Genomic DNA, 22,417 nt, shown 5'->3' with positions numbered 1-22,417 from the left:
AAGAAAATGTGGGGTTATTAATTTGTGTGGGAGTAAAGTCTATTTTCATGTGTTCTTTAGATTATTGGGGGTATTAGCAAACTTTGGATTTGAGTTAAAAATTGCTATTTTAAATTATTTTTATTATTAATTCAATAAGTAGTTATTGTGCACCTACTATGTATGTGTCAGGTTTATACTAGGTGCTGATAAACTGTGATTAACAAATAGATGTGTTTCAACTACTTACAGTCTTGGGGGATACTGTCAAGTAAACAAATAATGATAATAGAGTTTAGTAAGGGCTGTGAGGGGGATGCTATGAAAGAGTAGAGGAAGGGCTCTTAATTCTGGTTCTGCACAGGGAAGCTTCCCTGAATAATGAGGTCTGAGATGAGATTTGGGTGGAGTTAATAACAGCAAATTGCTAGTATGAATTGATTATTTACTATCTCTGAGGCACTTTCTAGGTGCTTTACATACCTAATCTCAATTTATTCTCAAACCTACCCTAAAAGTTGGAAACTGAGTTATAAAAGGCTCATAAGCAGCTTGCAGTTATAAAAGGCTAAGAGCCTGTGTTCATAAGTACCACTCCTTAGATAGCCAGGTAAAAGTGGGAGCGCTCCAGATAGGGGTCCCTCTTCCCCTTTTGGCATGTAGATAGTGTGGAAAGCAGTTTGCAGTATTTATTATGCCCTTAAAAAGATTTAGAGCATTACTTTGACCAAATGGAAAGAAATTTGCATCTCAGTGCTAACTGTGTTTAAGATACTCTGAAGTTAGTTAAAACTGAATTAAGATCCTGTCCCAGGTGCTCAGGGAGCTTGCAGCAAGTCAGAGGAAAGTCATGGTTTATGCTTCTTTGTGACCGTAATCACAGTCTCCCCATTGACGAGGATTGCTTCTTGGAGGGTGAATAATCTGAGTTGAGCCTTGAAAGATGAATAGAGTTTGGACAGGCAGAGATGGGAAATGGGAAGTCTAGGTAGAAAGATCCTAGAGAGCAAAAGCATGATGGTGGGACAAGCTTAGGGAACTTTGGGAGATGGGGATTTATTTTGTTTTAAAAATAAGAATGCTAAAGGTAAGGAGAGGGGTTGGAACTGGGTTTCAGAGTCTCATTCCAAAGCTAGGTTCCTAACAAGAGAGCTTAAACACTTGAAACATTTTCTTTCTGTCCTTGAAAACAGGTCACTCCAATTTTGTTTGATTAGGCCTCCTATGATTCATTTTGCCTTTAACAATTCTTATTCAGTGTAACAAATTGTGATACAAAAGGTATAAAAAACCATTTAATTTCATCACTTTAAGATAGCCACTATTAAGGTGATTACCTTTCTATGTTCTTATTTACAATAAACTTATTCACAAAAATAGGACTATATTACACGTGCAAACAGCTTTGAAAGCTGTGTTTTTAAAAAATTTAATAATACAAAGTAGATAATCCTCAACCACAAATATTTTTAGTGACTAAATAGTATTTCACTGTACAGATACACTGTTATTTATTTGTCTAGTACTCTATTGATAGGCATTTATGTGCGTGTATGGTTTTGGCTGTTATTTATCTCTGTAACCGCCCTTTTATACTTCATATATTTAATTCTAGTTTATTTCCTTTTAAGTTTCTTCAAGTAAAGTAGATGGGTAGTTAAAAGGGTATGTACTTCTTTAAACCTTTTGAAACCTTATCGCCAGATATTCCTGTAGAATGTGTGATAGTTCCTCTTTTCTTCAGTCTCTCCAATAGTGGTAATATCAACCTTTTAAATATTTTCACTAAACAGAACACATTGGAGAGAAGAAATTATTTCCCCCCCCCCCAAATTAATATGTTCTTTTATATCTTTTTTTAACCTATTATGTACATCTTTTTATATCTTCATTGGCTAAAAAATGCTCCATTTTGTGGCTCTATCTTGGTTTATTTAATTAGTTTCCTGTAAAAGGACACTTAGGTTGTTTCCAAAGTTTTACTGTTACAAACATGGTTATTTATTTATCTTTGCACAATTGACCCATTTGTAGTTTGTCTTCTAAAAGTATTATAGCAAGGTCAAGAACAATTCTTTTTGACATTAAATGGTTTACTGAATACTTGGTATTTTGATCGAATGTAATAGTCCAGTAAGTTAATAAGTTGAATTAACTTTGGCACTTAAAATTCTGCAAGTAGTAACTGAGAGAATATTAATTGCCAGGCACTATACAAGATTCTAAAGAATTCAAAAGTGAAAAAGATACTGAGTTTAGAATTTGAGTTAATGGCATAGTGGTATGAGATTACATCAGATGATTTTATGCCTTGATCTTGCCATAATGACTCTTAAAGGAAAACCATATAGGCGTATTTATTTATACTTCACTTATCTTTTTCCTAAACAGGAAAGTAGTTCTGCTTGCAGGATGGGCATTATTCTTATTCCTTGCATACAAAGTTTCCAAAACAGACCGAGAATATCAAGAATACAATCCTTATGAAGTATTAAATTTGGATCCCGTAAGTAGAATTTTTATATAATGAACGTTAGTTTAATGATCCCTTGAAAAGACTGTAAGTCCATGTCCTAAAAGAAATTGGGCTGTGCCTAAAAATAAGACTTTGGTCAGTTAAAATTTTATTAAAATGAGATTTCTAATCCATTATTTATTATTCTAATGTACATATGTTTTTTAAGCTACAGATGTTGGTTGCCATCCTATTAAGAATTGATTTGTAATTGCTAAAATGTAAGACTATTTGAAGATCAGATGAGAAGTTAGTATCTTTTTAAAAGATGTGCAAGATGGGTTTAATGCAAAGTTAAAGCCAGGAGGTTTATATATGTTAATTGTATGATTAAAATATTATGTTCCTGTGTTAGTTGACACTGTGGTAAAGTGTTAACTCTTTATGTCTTATAAAGAACTGGTGTCATTGTCATAAAAATCACATTAACCCTTGGGTGTACCTCTTGGATGATCTCTTGATTGAACTTGATTGATGGATTTCCAACAGAAAATTAGTCTTTTAGGTATATTAGTGGAAAGTTAGAACTGAAATGAATGCTAGAGGTCAGCTAGCCTGTTTTTCTTCTTCCTTCCTTCCTCCCTCCCTCCCTCCCTCCCTTCCTTCCTTCCTTCCTTCCTTCCTTCCTTCCTTCCTTCCTTCCTTCCTTCCTTCCTTCCTTCCTTCCTTCCGTTAATCCTCACTGGAAGGTATTTTCTCTGTTGATCTTTAGAAGAGAGTAGAGGGGAGAAAGGGGCAGGGGGTGGAGGGGGGGGGAGAGAGAGAAACATCAGTGTGAGAGAGACACATCTGTTGGTTGCCCTGACCGAACCGGGGTTTGAACCTGCAACCCAGGTATGTGCCCTTGCTTGGGAATCTAACCTGGGATCCTTCAGTGTGCAGGCTGATGCTCTAACCACTGACCGAAACCAGCCAGGGCTAGCTTTTTTTTCTAATGGTGAAAATGAGGCCTGGAAATTCTGTATCTTGTCTGGGATCCCCTGACTCCTTAGTAGCCAAGCTAAACCTAGTGCTCTTTCCATGATTTCCCCAGGCCACTTCTTTTACTTCTAGTCTCTGCTCAGTAGATTGCTTGACCCAGAGATGCATGTAATAAAAAGTAAGGAGCGTGTTTATCTTCTCGTTTTCTGCCTTGTGGAAGAAAACTATACCTATCATTTGTTTTTCTTTTATTGTGATGATCATGGTCATCGAGAGATTTTAAAGATTAAAGGGTTTGGGGGCAGTTTGATGCTATGAAAAGTCAAATGAAAAGCTTATTAATAGAAAGTGAGTCTAATTAGGAAACAACTAAGGTAAGCTTATTAAGTATTTACTTAATATTAAAATATTGACAAGCAGATGAAACCAGATATTCTTCAGATTATTTCTTAGAAAGGAAGTCAACCTTTTTAATTTTTTTAAAAAAATATATCTATTGATTTCAGAGGTAGGAAGGGAGAGGGAGAGAGAGAGATACAAGTATCAATGATGAGAGAGTCGTTGATCTAGTGGCTCCTTCATGTCCCCCACTGGGGTTCCGCCTCCCTACCTGGGCATGTTCCCTGACCAGGAATCAAACCGGAATCTCCTGGATCATAGGTTGATGCTCAGCCACTGAGCCACTCTGGCCAGGCAGAAGTTAACCTTTAACTGGAGGGTTTTTTCAGCCAGACTTAATTACCTGATCATTCTTTGATATTTAAATCGTCATTATCCTTTTATTTGATAATATGGCATTACAGTTGACCCTTGACAGCATGGAGGTTGGGGTGCCAGTCCTGCCCAGTCAAAAATTCAAGTATGACTTTTGACTCCAAAGTCAGCCCTTTGCATCACCGGATTGGAGGGAAAAGAGTATTTTCAATCCTTGGTTGGGAAACTGCAGTTGAGAATTTGAAAATACTGTTTTTGATCTGCAGTTGATTGACTCCATGATGCAAAATCTATAAATACCAAAAAAAATCCACGTATAAGTGGGCCTGTGTAGTTCAAACGTGTGTTGTTCATGACTTCATTCTCATGCCATTGGTGCCTAGTGTACTGCATGGCACATAGGTGCTCAATAAAATAAATATATTGGACAAAATAAATACATTTTTATTTAAAAAGTATGGGGAGTAAAATTTATGGGACAATATATAGGATAAAAACTTCATTTTCTCTGTCTGAAAATATTTTAAGTTCAAAATGGGATAGATTTTGTTCTTGCAGCATTATGCTTATTTTTACTAAAACCTTTTCCTTTTAGGGGGCAACAGTAACAGAAATTAAGAAACAGTATCGTTTGCTGTCACTTAAATATCACCCAGATAAAGGAGGTGATGAAGTTATGTTCATGAGGATAGCAAAAGCTTATGCAGCGTAAGTATCACAGAACTCATTATTTTTAAGAGTGGTGAAGATAGTTTTCTCTTTGAATAAAGTAGTAAGTAAAATAGTTGTCATACCCTTTTATTAAATGCTGACCTAATATGCTGAGTCTGTCTTTTATAGAGCTCCCTGGCAATGCTAAAATGGTAATGAAACTAAACCTTAATTTTAAGTAACTTAGAGTAGTGCATTTCCCGTATGAAGCTGGTTAAATAGTGATATGTTAATTGAGCTTTTCCCAAGTATCCTGATTAGAAGGGGACATACTTATTCCTGTTTTCATTTCCAGACTTTTTATTAGGCTAGATCTCTTTCTCTTTTTTGTCAATGTAGCTTGTCTCATTTAACTTCTTTAAAGACCAGCTTAATTTTTGGGAAACAGGATAGAGTATATAAAATTAGAAGTAGTTATTTCTTGAGCATTACTGTTACAAGAGATAAAGGTTAGCTGGATTCTTTAGGACTTGTGATAGGTATATTGATACACAGCTCTTAAGTTGAATTAAAGAGTAAAATACAGGATGTCTGTCTTTTGAGGTCTCAGTGATAAATGATTTTGTGAGCTAATTCAAAAACTATAAGCAAATAATAGGGTACTCGGATATAATAGCAAACTGAATGACTAAGTTGGGGAAATATTATCTTAATCATTTATGTGCTTAATAAAAATAGATTGTGTCTCCTCTTCCCCCTTTCCCGTGGATTGCGTGTTGTCTGTATGAATGTGATTCTGTAATTCAAGAGCGTCTGAAGTGTGTACTGCTTTTTGTTTTTCTGCACAGCAGATGCCCTTCAAATTACTGTCTTTCTATTAGTGTCTCCTTTTCCCCTTTTTTGATTGTGTCTCCTTCAAGAATTTACTCTCATTATGCAAGTATTGCAGAGCCTTCATTGCTGTTTTCAGGTAATTTAAGAAGAACTGAAGACTTCCAGAGGAAGTCAGATAGACAGTAATACTTAATTAGTAGTTTTACTTTTAGTGCAGTTTTTTTCTTCTGCCCTAGTCTTCAGGTATTGTAACATTTTCAAGTTTATGAGTTTGTTCTGAGGTTACTGGAAATCTGACTCTTTATGATGTATGGTCACTATTCTAAAAAGTACAGAAGAATAAAATGTGGCCTTTCATTTTAACTCAGTTACATGATTGAGATAGAGAATGTTTTGTATATAAGATGTCTTAGTTGATGGTCTACATCACACAAATGGAGAAGTAGATGATTATGAGCCCCAGGCTTTGAGATTGACATCTTGTAACTTATATCAAGATTAGATAAAGCTGTACATTTTACTAGGTAGAAGTTCTGACTGAATTGAAACTCCCATCTTATGTATAATGCTAGCAGCCTAAGTATAACTCAAGCAACTTTTGGAATGCAAAAGTTTAGGCTTTGATTTACAAAGCTTTTTAGAATTCAGGATACTCCCCTCTCCTCCTTTTTTTTGCCCATTATAATAAACTAGCTGGGTCATTCCTATTTCTTCATACCAGATTTTAACTTAAAGGAAAGGAGGTCTGGTTATTTTTGAGGAGTTAGATCAACTATTGAATTTTCTGATTCATTCTTCTGGATATAGTTGGGGTTTGGCTTTCAGGTATGAAACCTAATGTCAAGCTGCTTTATAACAAGTAGGCAGCAGAGATGTTACTTTAAAGCTATTTCAATTTTTAAAAACGTGGTTTCATATGTTTGTACACATGAATATGTAACTTAGCTCTACATGGCCAACTCAGGGTCACTAATATATAATTTAGTGCAAGTATTCTCTAGATCATATTTATAATCTGGGGTCCTTGAAATTGTATACAGAAAAAAAAAAAATATATATATATATACACTCTTAAATATTTTTTAATATATATATAAATATATATATATATTTGTGTATATATACTTGCATTGTGCTGAGATCACTCTATATGCGCACGCGCGCGCACGCACACACACACACACACACACTTAAAATATTTTTATTAAGTTTTAGAGAGAGAGGAAGGAAGAAAGAGAAACAGTGATATGAGAGCGAAACATCGATCGGCTGCCTCCTGCACGCCCCCTACTGGGGATCTAGCCTGCAATCCTGGCATGTACCCTGATCAGGAATTGAACTGGCCACCTTTTGGTGCACAGGACAATGCCCAACCAACTGAGCTGCACTGGCCCGGGCTTTACGTATCTTTTTAAATGTGTATATATATATTCCACAGCAAAAGGAACACAGATTCCGTTAGATTTATACTTGGATCTATGATACAACCTTCTACCTTCAAAGCTAAGAGATATAATCATATTTAGGAAACTTTATACTCATTGAATTTTTAAAAAATTATGTTAGCATTATTGGGCTTGTTTAAGCTTGCTATATATGAATTAACAAATCATCTAACTTTTAAGTACTTTAAGTCTTAGGAATGTTGTTATACTAAAGCACTAGTAAGTAGCAAATTAAAAAATTGATGAATCCTTTTATTTGAGTATCCAGCATGGTGCCTGTCACACAGCAGTTGTACAAGTTGGTTTAATGAATGAGTTAATGGAATTGCAGTAAGGTATGGTTGAAGGTTAAAAATCAAGTGGTTCTATGATGTGAACTGTGCTTTATTTTGCAAAATCTGTGGGCATTGTGTAGAGAACAGGGCAGTTTATTGTGCTGTCAGTAGCAGAAAGGCAGAGGGGACAGATAATTATTTTGGGGAAAAGAGTCTAATTAGAAGACAGAATATTGAGAGAAACAATAGCTGAAGCTTTGGGTGGGGTGTAAATTGTACAGGTATCTGGGGCAAACTTTTTAAAGAAATATCCCTCAACAGAAAAGAATCTTAGCACCATTCCTTATTAACTTGAAATCTCTCTGCAATAATGCTTTCCATTGGCTCCTGTATTTTACTGTGGCCTTAGCTCAAATAGTGTAAGTAGAGATATAGTTAAATAAGGACTAAAGATGTCAGGGTACTTATTTTTATAAATGACCAAATTGATAAGTTTAAAAATATTTTCAAATCTTTGAAAATTTTTGCTATTTTATAAAGGTACTTTTTCATTCTCTTTCTCAACCTGGAACTTGGTTGAATAGAACCTTCATTGTATCTTAAGTGAATATGTTCTGGGAAATAGAAATATAGCCAAAATTAGATTTGGACATAACTACAAGAATGCCTTTCTTATTTTATTATTGCTCATTTTTTTGTGTGTGTTTCTGCCTTGTCTCCTTAACTACATTGAAAGTGTTTGAAGGAAATAAAATTTTCTTTTAATGTTTTCTTAACTGGGATCTGGAATAAAACCACTCTCACTCTGTGCCTTTATCCATTGCCCAGATCAGGGGTAGTATTTATACTCAGGTATTAAAAAATATATTCTCTCTGTCACTTTCATATTGCCTGGGTTAGGAGGCTGTTGCTTTAGCAGATTGTTTTCCTACTCCTACAGGCAGTTGGCTTTGGAGAAAATTGTGATCTCAGCATAATGCAAATGACCTTTCCACAGTAATGGAGATTTATAGGTCTCCCTCCCTCCCTCCCTCCCTCCCTCCCTCCCTCCCTCCCTCCCTCCCTCCCTCCCTCCCTCCCTCCCTCCCTCCTTCCCTCCCGAATATGGACAGATTATTATTATTAATTATGAATTAATTTTATATTTAGAAAATAGGTTATATCCTTACTGAATATGATCATTGAAGAAATTTTGGAAAATGTATGAGCATATAAGGGAAAAAAAGGCACCTATAATTCTCCCTGCCTTCTCAGAAAATGCATTTCAAGTTTCACCTTCTGGCTTGAAGTGGCTAAACTTGAGGACCTATGGATCAACCAGGAATTTGTATCAAGGCTCAGTAGTTGGCATGTTCTGTTAATCCAGAATTCCTTGTTTCCCTGTCTGCCCCCCCCCCCATTTTTTTTCTGATTTCAGAGAGGCTTTTCTTGATTCTCTGAAATTAATATCTTTAAGAAATGAGTTGGTTGGTTAATGGCGTTTGTATATATGAGTACTTATTTTGCAGATGGGGCTTTTAAACTATTAAACTTTGTTCTTTTGATGCTAGTTTAACTGATGAAGAGTCCCGGAAAAATTGGGAAGAGTTTGGAAATCCAGATGGACCTCAAGGTGTGGTAAATAATGATTAAAAAATACTGGGGATGTGGTATATATTATTAAAATGTTAATTAGATAGAAAAGAGTATTTTGATTTTCTTAGTTTATGAGTAGGGAAATTATAGTCACGGGAGTTAAACAGATATGTAAATTAAGTTCTCTTTAATTAATTTTTAATTTTATTTTTCTTGAAACTAGTTTGGAAGATAAAACTTAGATTGATTTGATGAGAAGAGTGGTTACTGTCATTCATCATTTCCAGTTAGTAGTTCATGAAAATTGGATGAAAAAAATGTTTTCTTTGCTGACTAAACATTTTCTGATGTATTCATAGTGTTTACATAAACTTAGAGAATATAAAAGAATTTAGTGGTTTTTTTTTTTGTTTGTTTTTTAAGAAGAAGGAATTCATGTACTAGGATTGAAATTTTTTTCCTTCTGGAAAAATTTAGTTTCAGATACAAACTATATCCATTAACTTGTGTAATGGGAACACACATAATAAGATGATCTTTTTCAGTTATTTATTTATTTTTTGTGGAGGTAAGAGGCAGAATTTTGGGATATAAATAAAACTGGAAGTACAGAAATGTTCTTTCTATTTTAGCCACAAGCTTTGGAATAGCCCTGCCAGCTTGGATAGTTGACCAGAAAAATTCAATTTTGGTGAGTGCATTTAAATATAAAACACATTATAATGCCTTTGACATTAAGAAAGCTATTACAATGAAAATATTGGTATGCTTTTTAATTTAACTGTGTATTTTGAAACTTTTTACATGATAGAGAAAAGAATTGGTTCCCATTATTAGGTTGCTGGCTTGGGCAATGTGTTCTAAATGTAGTTTTAAAATCTTAAAGTTGTGGTGATTTTCTTTGGGAGGCAGTTTCAGATCAGGTCATACTCCTGGTTTGAGAAATGACAGGATTTTTTTTGAACATTTAATCATTTATTTTTCAATTATAGTTTACATACAATATTATTAGTTTCAGGTGTACACCCAGTGATTAGACATATAACTTACTAAGTGATCATCCCAATAAATCTCATACCCATCTCACACCATACATAGTTACTAGAATATTATTGACTATATTCCCTGTGTTGTACTTTACATCCCCATAACTATTCTGTAACAACCAATTTGTACTTTTTAATCCCTTCACCTTTTTTACCCATCTCCCCAACCCTCCTCCCATCTGGCAATTGTCAAAATGTTCTCAGTATTTGAGTCAGTTTCTGCTCTACATGTTTGTTTATTTTGGTTTTTAGATTCAATTGTTGATATGCATTTATTGCCACTTTATTGTTCATAGTTTTTATCTTTTTTTGTCTTCATAATGAAGACCCTTTAACATTTCATGTAATACTGGTTTGGTGGTGATGAACTTCTTTAGCTTTTTCATGTAAGGGAAGCTCTTTATCTGTCTTTCGATTCTAAATGTTAGCTTTGCTGGGTAGAGTAATTTTGGTTGTAGGTCCTTGCTTTTCATCACTCTGAATATTTCCTGCCACTCCTTTTTGGCCTACAAAGTTTCTGTTGAGAAATCAGTTGACAGTCTTATGGGAGCTCCCTTGTAGGTAAATAACTGTTTTTCTCCTGCTTTTAAAATTTTTTGTCTTTAACCATTTGCATTTTAATTATGATGTATCTTGGTATGGGCCTCTTTGGGTTCATGTTATTTGGGACTCTGTGCTTCCTGAACTTATATGTCTATTTCCTTCACCATGTTAGGGAAGTTTTCTATTATTATTATTATTATTATTATTGTTATTAAATATATCTTTATTGATTTCAGAGAGAGGAAGGGTGAGGGAGAGAGAGAGAGAGAAACATCAGTGATGAGAGAGTCATTGATCAGCTGCCTCCTGCATGCCCCCTACTGGGGATCGAGCTTGCTATCCAGGCATGTGCCCTGACTGCAAATCGAACTGCATTCTCCTGGGTCATAGGTTGATGCTCAGTGGCTGAGCCACGCTGACCCGGCTGTTATTTTTTGAAATAAGTTTTCAGTTTCTTGCTCTCTCTCTTCTCCTCCTAGTTCCCCCATTATGCTAATGTTGGTACCCTTAAAGTTGTCCCAGATGCTCCTTACACTATTTTCATATTTTTGGATTCCTTTTTCTTTTTGTTGTTCTGATTGAGTACTTTTGCTTTCTTATGTTCCAAATTGCTGATTTGATTCTTGGCTTCATCTACTCTACTATTGATTCCTGTAAATTATTCTTTATTTCAGTTAGTATATCCTTCATTTCTGACTGGTTCCATTTTTGGTTTCTATGTCTTTTTTCATGCTGTTGGAAGTTCTCACTAAGTTTTTTGAGCATCCTTAAAACTATTGTTTTGAACTCTATCTGGTAATTTGCTTGCTTGCTTCCATTTCATTTAGTTTTGTTTTTTTTAAGTTTTAAAAAAATTTTGATTTTTTTTTTTTTTTTTTAGAGGAGGGAAAGTGAGAGAGAAAGAGAGATGTGAGAAACATCTATCGGTTGCCTCTCACACATACCCTGACTGGGGATTTAACCCTGTATGTGCCCTGACTGAGAATCAAACCTGCCACTCCAACCAACTGAGCCATACCAGCCAGGGCTCATTTAGTTCTTTTTCTGGAAATTTCTCTTGTTCTTTTATCTGGCACCTGTTTCTTTGTCCTTGCGTTTTGGCTGCTTCCCTAAGTTTGTTTCTATGTATTAGGTAGAGCTTCTATGTCTCCCCGACTTGGTAGAGTGTCCTTGTGTAGTAGGTGTCCTTGTGGGGCCTAGTGGTGCAGCCTCTCATCACCCCAGCTGGGTGCTCTAGGTGTGCCCCTGTGTGGGCTGTGTGCGCTGTCCTGTTGTAGTTGAGCCTTAATTGCTGTTGGCGTCTCTGGGTGGGATTGACTTCTATGCTGATCAGCTGCAAGGACCGGCTCTTACTACAGCAGAGGAGCTACAGTGCATGAGCCAACTCTGTGGAGTAGGACTTGTTTCAGTGGGGCTTTGGTGCTCATGGAATTTGCCTCTTGAGTGTGTTGCTTGTAGAGGTGGTCTGAAGCTGTTACTAGGTGTACTGGCTCTGGGATCTTCCAGGAGGTGCAAGGTCATCCACAGCTTTTGCCATGCCTAAGGCCACCTGACGTGAGCTACAGAGTGATCTGTAGATAGCTACTACTTGTGCTGGGTTTGTAGGTGCCAGGAGAGGCCAAGCTGTGAGTCAGGGCTGACTGACACTAGTGCTGGGGCTGGGTCCACTTAGTGAGAGGTGTGGCACACGCCAAGGCTAGATGCTGCTTGTTTGCAATTTGTGAACTTTTGAGGGATTTTTGAAAAGTCCATAGCAGGTGCCAAGACAGGCAGTTTGTATGGAAAAACCACTGGAAATAGCTTGGGTTGGGTGGGTCTCGGAATCACCAGAGTGGGGCAAACAGTGTGAGCCAGGTTGATGGAAATTCAGATAATAGCACCTACCTGCAGGCTCTGTGAGGTTGGAGGGAGTCTCAGAAAAGGAACAATGGTCTCTGCCAGTACTTTTGTCTGGCAGAGAACTGCCCCTCCAGCTGTTGCTCTGATGCCAGACAATTCATTTCCTCCCTGTATGTCCCTAGTGCCTTTTGAGTTGGAGCGCAGAGGCAGCGGGTCTGAATAAGTTCCGTGTGCAGGCCTTTTAAGAGGAACTGCCTGGGACTTCAGTGGCCCTTCCTGGCACTGGAACCCTGGGCTGGGGGGCCTGGTGTGGGGCTGGGATTCCTTGCTCCTCAGGGGGGACCTCGCCAGCTGAAATATCCCTCCCAATTTATATCTAGCACATATGGGTGTGGGACCAGCCCATTCTGTGTTTCCGTCCCTCCTACCAAGCAGGGTTCTTTTATTTATTTCCAGTCTCGATGTGGCTTCTTCTTTAAATCCCTAATTGTAGATCTTCCATTCAGCTAGATTTCAGGTAGTTCTGAATAATAGTTGTTCTGTAGTTTAGTTGTAATTTAATGTGGTTGTGGGAAGGTTCAAGTACCGTGTTTACCTATGCCGCCATCTTGACCTGAACTACTGTTTTTTAGGGTATCTATATTTATCCTAAGTTGTGCTCAAATTTTAAATTATTCTTCATTTCATATTTACCCAGCCTAAATTAATTTTAATGTATGCTAAATTAATGGTGTATATTCCATATGGTACTTCAGGAGATAATAGGATGTCAGACTTCAAATCAGTTATAGATGTTGAACTCTAAAACATCAGGAATTTCTATTGTTCAGGAATAGATGATTTCCTGTGTTCTTGAAAGTAATTATCTAGGAGCTGTCTTTGAAGTAATAAAAACCAAATCTCTATAGTCTGTAATTTGTTTTGAAGTGGCTTTTTAATGTTATTTTATGGCAGATTAACTTTGGTTATCTTCAATGGTGTGTAGTTGCTGTACATAAAAGTATGTTTAACATGCCTAGGCTTACTCTGGGAATACTAGAGAAGAGAAAGATAGCTACCAGAGTAGGAATGAAGCAGTAGGTGAGAAATCTGAGACCAGTAGACTTCAAACAGAACATTATGAAGTTGCTCCTCGATATTTAGACAAAGGAACCAAGCAGGGTTCTATTATTTATTTCCAAGGCACTAACCACTTGCCAAGGTGTGGATATATAAGTACTTGACTGGAGAGGAAATATAATTTCTGGTTTGCTGGTGTTATCTATAAAGCAAATGAAAAGGTAATTTATTATAGTGGAAAAGAATGTAGGTTCTAGAGCAGGAATGCAATCCTGGCTCCCACCTACTAGGTGTGTGACTTAGGACAAGCCACATAACCTATATATGCTGCAGGTTATCTGCAAACAGAAATTTATACTACTACCTTCCTCAGAGGGTTTGAAAATAAGAATTAAACAAAATAGTACATGAGGAGTGCTTTTTTTAAATAGTGCTTCCTCCATGTAAGCCTCAAATTAAGTGTTGGATGTTGTTATAAATTGCCTGATGAAGACCATAATTTTTTTCTCTTCAATTCTAGGTTTTACTTGTATATGGATTGGCATTCATGGTCATCCTTCCAGTTGTTGTGGTAAGTTCTAGCTCTTTTTATTAACATATTTTTGGAAAGGGAATTGGTGGCATGCTTTGGAGTCTCCCTGTAAGATTGTAATTTGTATTAGAATATAATCTGTTGATCCTTGAATTTTAAGAATTGTATATTTCAACTGTACTTTAAAGGTCTTCTAAAGGTGATATCACTTGAGTTTGTTAAAGTATATTTCCTCCCAATTCAAAAGTTACGCACAGCTGATAAAAATGCAGATGTATTTAGAGTTTAAAATGATTCCTCCTTCACTACCTCCCTCAACTCCATATCTCTGTTAGAGATAATCCTTGCTTAAGTTTGGTGTTTTAAATACAGGGTGGGGCAGAAGTAGATTTACAGTTGTGAGCATACAAAACAGAGTTTATTCTTGTATTATTATTTATTAATTATTGTATTTCCATTACAAACAACTGTAAGCCTACTTTTGCCTCACCCTGTATTATTCTATGAATTATGTATACATACATATATTTTTTAAAAAAAATCTTACTATATGTATTGTGTCTTTTTTTGCTTCAAATATTAGGGGCACAACATATAGAGCAATCTCATTTTGAAAAACAGCTGCATAGTACCTCAATATGGAGATACCATAAAGTGTGTGATTTTCCTATTTATTACTTTTATTATTGGCGGTTTTCTTTCTCATCTTATAGTTCCTGGGTCCTGTAGTGAGGCTAGTAATTAACCTGTTGTGCCTTCTTCATAGGATTTTCGTGTAAGGATCCAATGGTATGGAATAATGTGAATTAAAATAGTATATCAACTGTAAAATTGCTTCTACATTCATTTATTAAATATTGAAGACATGCTGTGTGTTAGGAACCAGCTTGTTGCTTATAGTAATGGGTTGTTTCATTCCTTTTTATCTTCAAACAACTTCTAGCTGAAAGTTAAATGTTATAATAATATATATGTAGTGAGATAGGCTGGTGTTTAGGCATGAGGCAGTATAAATATTTGCTAAATAAATCATTTGCAATATGTAATAAAGGCATTTGTTCTAAAGCTGAGGTATTTTTATTTGTTTATGAAAATTTAGAAAATTTGACCATAAAAATATTCTGTTTCAAACTAACATTTATTGTAGTTTTTATGCTTTGTTTCTTATTTAATTTTATTTGTATTTTAGGGGTCTTGGTGGTATCGCTCAATACGCTACAGTGGAGACCAGATTCTAATACGTACAACACAGATTTATACATATTTTGTTTATAAAACCCGAAATATGGATATGAAACGTAAGTAAACATAAGTAACTGTGACATTAGATTATTTTCTGAGTCATTTTTGTGGAGTTGATGTATATTCAACTGGAGAAATTCCATTTTACAGTTTTATAGGTATTCAGTTCATGTACCTAAAGGTGGAGGAAAATGCTAACACTCTTTTTCTCATTTCTTGACCTATTCCTGTTATTCCCATCTACTCAGCTATATATGTATATTTTTTCTCTCAGAAATTTTATGTTAAAGCTTCATGTGGGCTAATTTTATAATAATACCAGCTAACATTTCTTGAGTATTTGTTATGTACCAGGCATTACTAGGCACTATACCTGTATTAACTCATTGAATCTTTGCTGTGCCCCTATAAGTAAGTGCTGTTTCTAAGCACATTTTATAGATGAGGAAACTGAACCCAAGGATACACAGTAGGTGACAGAGCCAAGATCAAACCCAGGCAGTCTGGTTCCTGAGCCATAAACCAGTACATTATACTGTATTAATTGTAATAAAATGAGTAGAGGTCTTGGGTGTGTTGAAAGAAAACTGCCAGGATATTTCATTCTGAGTCTTACTTTAAAATTTCTTATAAAAAAAAGAAGTACCATCCTAGATACTTTCTTTGATCCCATAAAGGTATCATTGTAAATTTTATCCTTGCAATATAGAGTATTACCTTTCAGAGTCACTACTATGCAGAAATCATAGACATCCCTCTTCCCCTCCTTAAAAAGAGAAAAGAAGATAGGAGTTTTAAATTGTGCCTCACTAGAAAATGCATTTTTTTGTTCCAAAATCTAAATGGATTTTTCTGTATTTTTCTGCCAATTTTACTGTCTTTCTTGATAACCAGAGAATCCTCAGGATCATGTAACTGTGTGATTATATTTGAGGAATGAGCAGATCTTTTATTTCTGAGGAGCAAGTGAATGTTACTCTCCTTTATGCACACATACCACTCTTCCTTATGCTGGATTGAAATATTAATATAGAACTATTTCCTTATAAAAATATTTTCATGTTTATAATCTGTTTTCATGTGATTTTTGCATTAGTGATCTTGATTTCTGTTTCGTTTCTGAGGGTGGTACTTAGTCTTATACAATTCTATTAAAAAAGCATTGTTTAGCTGGTGGGTTTGGTTATATATCCTTTGTTACTTTAGTGTTGTCACCATTTATATGGCTATCTTAGGAACAATTTTCATGAAAACATTTGAAGGTAGTAAGAGTGGTAGCTCACGTATTACTGTGCTAATTGTGTGTTGGGCTCTTGTGAAGAAACTAAGGGTCCATAGAGAGGTGAAGACTACTATTGAGGTCACTTAGCTAGGAAGTGGAAACTCCAGGGTTTATGCTCTTAACCTCTATGCTGTCCTGCATTTTATAAATACGTTGCATTTTCTGCTGTATAGTGAGAGTGATAATTCTAGTGCCAGTCATTAAAGAGCTTGTATAGGCTAACGAGTAATGCTAATACATGGGTGGGGCAAAAGTAAGTTTATGGTTGTATGGAAAATACAATAATTAATAAATAATACAAGAAAAAACTCTACTAACGACAGTAAACTTTTGCCTCACTCTGTATGTGACTGCGAATCACGTGTATTTCAAGGAACACTATTTCCCCAAACACTCCAGGGTTCTATAATAAAAGTTTTTGTAAGTGACAGAATATTTTAGTTTTCTGAAGGCTCTGAGAAGTCATAAAGTGAAGAAACCTAAAACTCTTTTTAACTCATTATTTCTTAGCCATATTTAACCATGAAGCTCCCTCCCTTTTTTTTACATAACGTTTATTAATATCACATGGAATATTTAATGCTCTATAGAAAGTTTCTGTGGAATACATGCTTAGGTCTAGAAACAGATGTTATTTGAATTGATTTTAATGCATCTAGTTGCTTTGGGACCCTTAATTTGATGTATATTTCTGTTCACTTGTGATAGGTAGTGTGCATATTTTAAAAAGTGAGACTTTTTTTATGGGAGAAATTAATAATTGTTAGTAGTGAAGTTCACATGGCTTTTAAACATTGTGTGTAGTTGGAAAATTGCCTCACCCTAGGATTAATGAAGTATCATAGCACAGGGGAAATTAATAGGTGAGTAAATATATTTATTTACCTTCTTATTTCTTTTGTTTTCTTAGGTCTTATCATGGTTTTGGCTGGAGCCTCTGAATTTGATCCTCAATATAATAAAGATGCCACAAGCAGACCAACAGATAATGTTCTAATACCTCAGGTTAGGCCTATCTCTAAAATTCCTTGATAAGAGTTTAGTTATTAAAGTTAATGCTTTTTTAAATGTGTATTTTTGAATAATATTTCATCTATTCTAGCTGATCAGAGAAATTGGCAGCATTAATTTAAAGAAGAATGAACCTCCACTTACCTGTCCATATAGCCTGAAGGCCAGAGTTCTTTTATTGTCTCACCTTGCTAGAATGAAAATTCCTGAGACCCTTGAAGAAGGTATTTGTGATTCTACTCTTGGCAGGGTTTTAATGATATGAAAGCAGAGGATTTAATTAGACTTCATGGTGCAGTGTTTTTGTCACTGTTATTTTTTTCGCAATTAAATAATTGCTCAAGGACCTTTTAAAAAGAAATCTATATGCTACATAATTACTTCACAAATACTTGGAAGGTCTAAGTAAGTCAGATGTTATAGCAAATGTTAAAATTTAGTATTTCACAGTGAGAGAATACTCTATATGAGAAATGTTTAGTCAGTTGTAGATTATGCAATGACTCCTGATGACTTAAAAAAAGGATTTCGTAAGCTTTTTTTTTTGCAGGGGGTGGGGGTGGGGGATGGATTTCACAGCAAGTATCTCAGTCAACTCCATTACTCCACTACCACCACTCTCGTGGTTACCAATAAAGCATTTAATCTTTAGTTAAAGCTTCATAAGTATTTGAAGCCATCTATTTTACTTAAAAGCAGTAAACTGAGACAGCGGTGTTTCCAGGGATGCCATGAAATTGAGTGTCATCTCTTCTTCACTTGCATTATTTCTGTTGAAGTTTTAAAAGAATGTTATTCTTAGGGAATAAACGTTTAAGCCAATAATGCAATCAGTGCCTCTGAAAACAAGGCCAGTTGATGCTCAGTGATTGGTGATAGAATGAAGGAGCACTATTTAAGCATTGTTATTAGAGCTGCAAGTTAACTAATAATTATGTTTCTCATGTTTTGTACATATATGAAACTATCTCCATTTTTACCAATTATCTAAGAAATAGGAACAAAATTTTTAGATTGAGTAGTAGCCCAGTGGATGATCTTAATGATTAACTATTATAGGCTGTATAAGTGAAAGTCTCCCCCTCTCCCCTCCTCCTCCTCCTCTTCATTTCTTTCTGTGCATTTACTTGACATTTATTCTCAATCTTAGCCTTTGGATTTATCCATAATTATACTCAGAAAATTACATGCACAAGGAGAAAATTCTTAAAGTTCTTAAATATAGTAAGATTAAGTTAAAGATTAAACTCCCCCCCCCCCCAAAAAAAAAGGTAGGGAGTTAATTAATAAAGCCCAACACCATAATATTAAAAATTGGCCTTTGAAACATCTAATCTGAGTTAGGGTTCTCTGATGATTTGTGACATATTGCTACTGAGTAGACACTATTGGGTTCAACCTGTAAAATTCTGAGGTCATGTGAGATATTTGTAGGATACCTTAAATTTGATATTAGTCTTGGACTATAGATGATAAAGATGTTTTAACTATAAAGGTAGAATGATTTGTCAGGTTTTCTGTTTTGCAGATCAGCAGTTTATGCTGAAAAAATGCCCTGCCCTACTTCAAGAAATGGTTAATGTAATCTGCCAACTAATAATAATGGCCCGGAGCCGTGAAGGTGAGGAGGAGATGTAATTATGTTGTATTTTTCCTTGCAAGCATATGCAGATTACACTTCATAGTTTTATGATTGTGTGGGTACTTAATGTAATTCTGTTTTATCAGCTTTCCCAGTTTTATTTATGGTTTTTCTTTCCCTCTATTTTTCACTATGTAAAATGTTTATCACAACTTAAGTTTTGAATTTAATTTTTTCATGTTTATTGTTTATTGTTATTTATTGTTTGCAAAAACTTAAAATATCCTTTTCTCCTGATTATTTTTAGAGTTAGGTTATTCTGTATTTTAATAGTGAGTTTAAAATAATTCTTTAAGTGATATAATGATGATTCATCTGAAATGTAGTGTTTTTTGCACGAAGGGAAAAAAGAGTGAGGGAGTTTGGTCAATAGTGGAAAAAGAGAGAGTTCCTTAAAAAGGGAGATACTAGTTGTTTGTTATTATGGATGATGTCAGTTCTCGGCATGGTGTCAGTATGTTCTTGATACTGACAATATCTGATAATTTACTCTTTTTGGAGGTAAAGCAAAGAGTTTTTCTGTTAAATCAGTGGTTGTTGCTGGATAATATGCATTTGACCAAGTTTGAATATATATTTTTGGTATTTTATTCAATGACTTTTAAAGGAAAATCAACACTGTGATTTTAAAATTTGAGGGGTTAAGGATATTCACATGAATCTTGTTTTTGTCATGAATTGTATACTCCTGAACATATAAAAAGTCCAGCTCTGTCTTGTCTTTTCCTCCTATTCTTTCTAAGAAAGGGAGTTTCGTGCTCCAACTTTGGCATCCCTAGAAAACTGCATGAAGCTTTCTCAGATGGCTGTGCAAGGCCTTCAGCAATTTAAGTCTCCCCTTCTGCAGCTCCCTCACATTGAAGAGGATAATCTTAGAAGGGTTTCTAATCATAAAAAGGTAATTCTTTGCTACTTTAAAATCAGTTTTAAGCAGTTCATCGTGTCACTTAAAGATAACATGAAAGTTTTCTGCAAGTGGTTAATATGAATTTCTTAGATTTAGAATATCTTAAACATTCTAAAACTATCCCTCAAGTGGTTCTGCTAACATTTTCTGTTTAATATCTTACTACTGTAAGTGATTTTACTACAGGGGTCAGTGCATTTTTAGCAGTTAACACTTTATTCTTTATATTGTTACTAAAAATAAATGCACTGTATACTTTCCAATAATTTTATTTGTAGGTTAAGTGTTGGGCAATGGCTTATTAGTTTAGTATGAACAGAATAAACATTCAAAAATAGGTAGATCAAGTAAAGATAATTCTTATTTAGAAAACAGTTTATAGTAAAGACATGATAATGAGTATTAAGATAAATGAAAAACTTGAGGAAATATAAGAAAACACTGAATGAAATTGTAATTTTTGTAGGAGATTTTAAACATTACTGTGTATGCATTAGTCAAAGTAGGCAGAAGATAGACATTAGACTGATAGTATATTAAGGTAAAACTAATACATGTATTTGAGAAATCTGCATCAGAGTTCTCTTTTCAAGTAATTGTGTTACACTTAAAAATTCGATTACATTTTAAGTAATAATTGAAAATTTCAGAATCCAAAAGCAGGCATTTCACATGCCTCATGATCTAATCCATGTCTGTGAAAGTAAAAATTAATAACTAGCACCAAACACTTGAAAATTAAAGAACACTCTCCTAAGTATCCATTTAGCCAAGATGGATACTGTAATAGCAGATAGTTATACTTAGATAATAACAAAAATCAGAATATTCCATAGGGTGCAGCTATACTTGGAGATAAATTCATACTCTTAAAGGTTTTTATCATTAAAATTGAAAATAAAGATCAGCGAACTGAGCACATCAAATGACAATAGTTCTTGCTTGGGTCAAGATTCTGTATGAAGATTTTTTCTTCCTATATCTTTTTTTTTTTCTAATTAAAAAAAAATAACCCTATATTAACTTTGTAACAAAATCCTAAATTTAAATTTCCTTGGAGAAAAAGGCCATGAAATGCCATAAAGTTATTTGTTGTTATTTGCTGCTTTGAAATATATGTAACCTGTTTTGAAACTTATATATTTATTTTAATTTATCTTTATTGTTGAAAGTATTGCAGATGTCCCCATTTCCCCCCCCCCCCCATTAACCCCTCCACCCCCACGCTTAGGAAATATATATAATTTTAACATTTTTCTAAAAGTTCTTGGATTTTGTTTTAGTAAACATGCTCTTAATTTTCCTTTATGAAACGTTTTATGACTTTAGGATTTATTTTCTTTCTTTTTAAATTCAGTACAAAATTAAGACTATTCAGGATTTGGTGAGTTTAAAAGAAACAGATCGTCACTATCTGTTGCACTTCCTTGAAGATGAAAAATATGAAGAGGTTATGGCTGTCCTTGGGAGTTTTCCACATGTGACTATGGACATAAAATCACAGGGTAAGTGGGAGGTTCCCCTGTGGAACACTGCTTCCTTTTTGATAGGATGGCTCTTGTTTGTTTGACTCAAGATTCTCAAAACACTTCAAAAACTTTAATTAGACTTTATAGAACTATAGTTTACCTGTCAGATTTACTGTGATGGAAAATGATGTATACTTAATAGTTTTAAGAACACTAATGGAGTCCTACTTTTATTATCCTCATAATAGGAATGAAAGAGAGTTCCAGATGTAATGAAAGATACTTAAAATATATCTGTTAGTGTGAAAAACATAGCTGCTTAGTTCTAAAATTAATTTTTAAAACCCAGCTTATTTATGTTAATTAAACCTTGAAAATTACCACATTCTCTGTCACATTTCTTGTGTTTTTCTTGACTTACCTCTATCTTTGTTTGCTTGGAGTGAGAAAAATAGAGACTTTTTTTTTAACCTACATTAATTGCCCTGTTTGTTCCCATTTTAATAGCTGAATAATACCTTATAATGAATTAGGGTTTATCTGCTTCATTCCTTCATTGTGCCATTGTTCTGAACTTTGACATTTACTAAGTTGTTGTGGGACCAAGAATACAAAGATGTATTAGGAATGGTTTCTATCTTTAAAGGGCTTATAAAGTCTAGTTGGGGAAATAGGCTGTAAATATAGGATTAAAACAAGGAATCAGAGGCTAAGTGTTAAGTGAATGATAGACATTGTGCATTTATTCATTCAACAAATACTGAGTGATACTTCTTCAAGATGCTGGGGAAGCAGTGGTGAGTAAGAGCCTCTAGCCTCTGCCTTACTGAGTTTGCATTCTCATTGGAATTGAGATGGATGGCTCCTAAAGATTGGGTGTTTCAGAGAGGAAGGCAAATTACAATCTGGGTTCAGTTTGGCTAGTGTGTAGGATAC

General features: G+C 34.8%; 1 protein-coding gene across 1 annotated transcript in view; it reads left to right on the top strand.

Annotated features, from left to right (window-relative positions):
- The window catches only part of SEC63 (SEC63 homolog, protein translocation regulator), a 59,408-nt gene that overhangs the window by 14,035 nt on the left and 22,956 nt on the right, over positions 1–22,417 (top strand). The window contains exons 3-13 of the mRNA XM_081141389.1: positions 2,371–2,485; positions 4,725–4,837; positions 8,885–8,946; positions 9,542–9,600; positions 13,917–13,967; positions 15,118–15,226; positions 17,363–17,457; positions 17,555–17,687; positions 18,992–19,084; positions 19,849–20,003; positions 21,370–21,517. Of these exons, the coding sequence (XP_080997515.1) occupies positions 2,371–2,485; positions 4,725–4,837; positions 8,885–8,946; positions 9,542–9,600; positions 13,917–13,967; positions 15,118–15,226; positions 17,363–17,457; positions 17,555–17,687; positions 18,992–19,084; positions 19,849–20,003; positions 21,370–21,517 (1,133 nt within the window). The remainder of the gene's footprint in view (positions 1–2,370; positions 2,486–4,724; positions 4,838–8,884; positions 8,947–9,541; positions 9,601–13,916; positions 13,968–15,117; positions 15,227–17,362; positions 17,458–17,554; positions 17,688–18,991; positions 19,085–19,848; positions 20,004–21,369; positions 21,518–22,417) is intronic.

Source organism: Miniopterus schreibersii (assembly GCF_964146895.1).
Source record: "Miniopterus schreibersii genome assembly, chromosome: 6".
Classification (NCBI taxonomy): domain Eukaryota; kingdom Metazoa; phylum Chordata; class Mammalia; order Chiroptera; family Miniopteridae; genus Miniopterus; species Miniopterus schreibersii.
The sequence above is the reverse complement of the archived record's forward strand: the minus strand, read 5'-3'. Positions and strand labels throughout refer to the sequence as shown.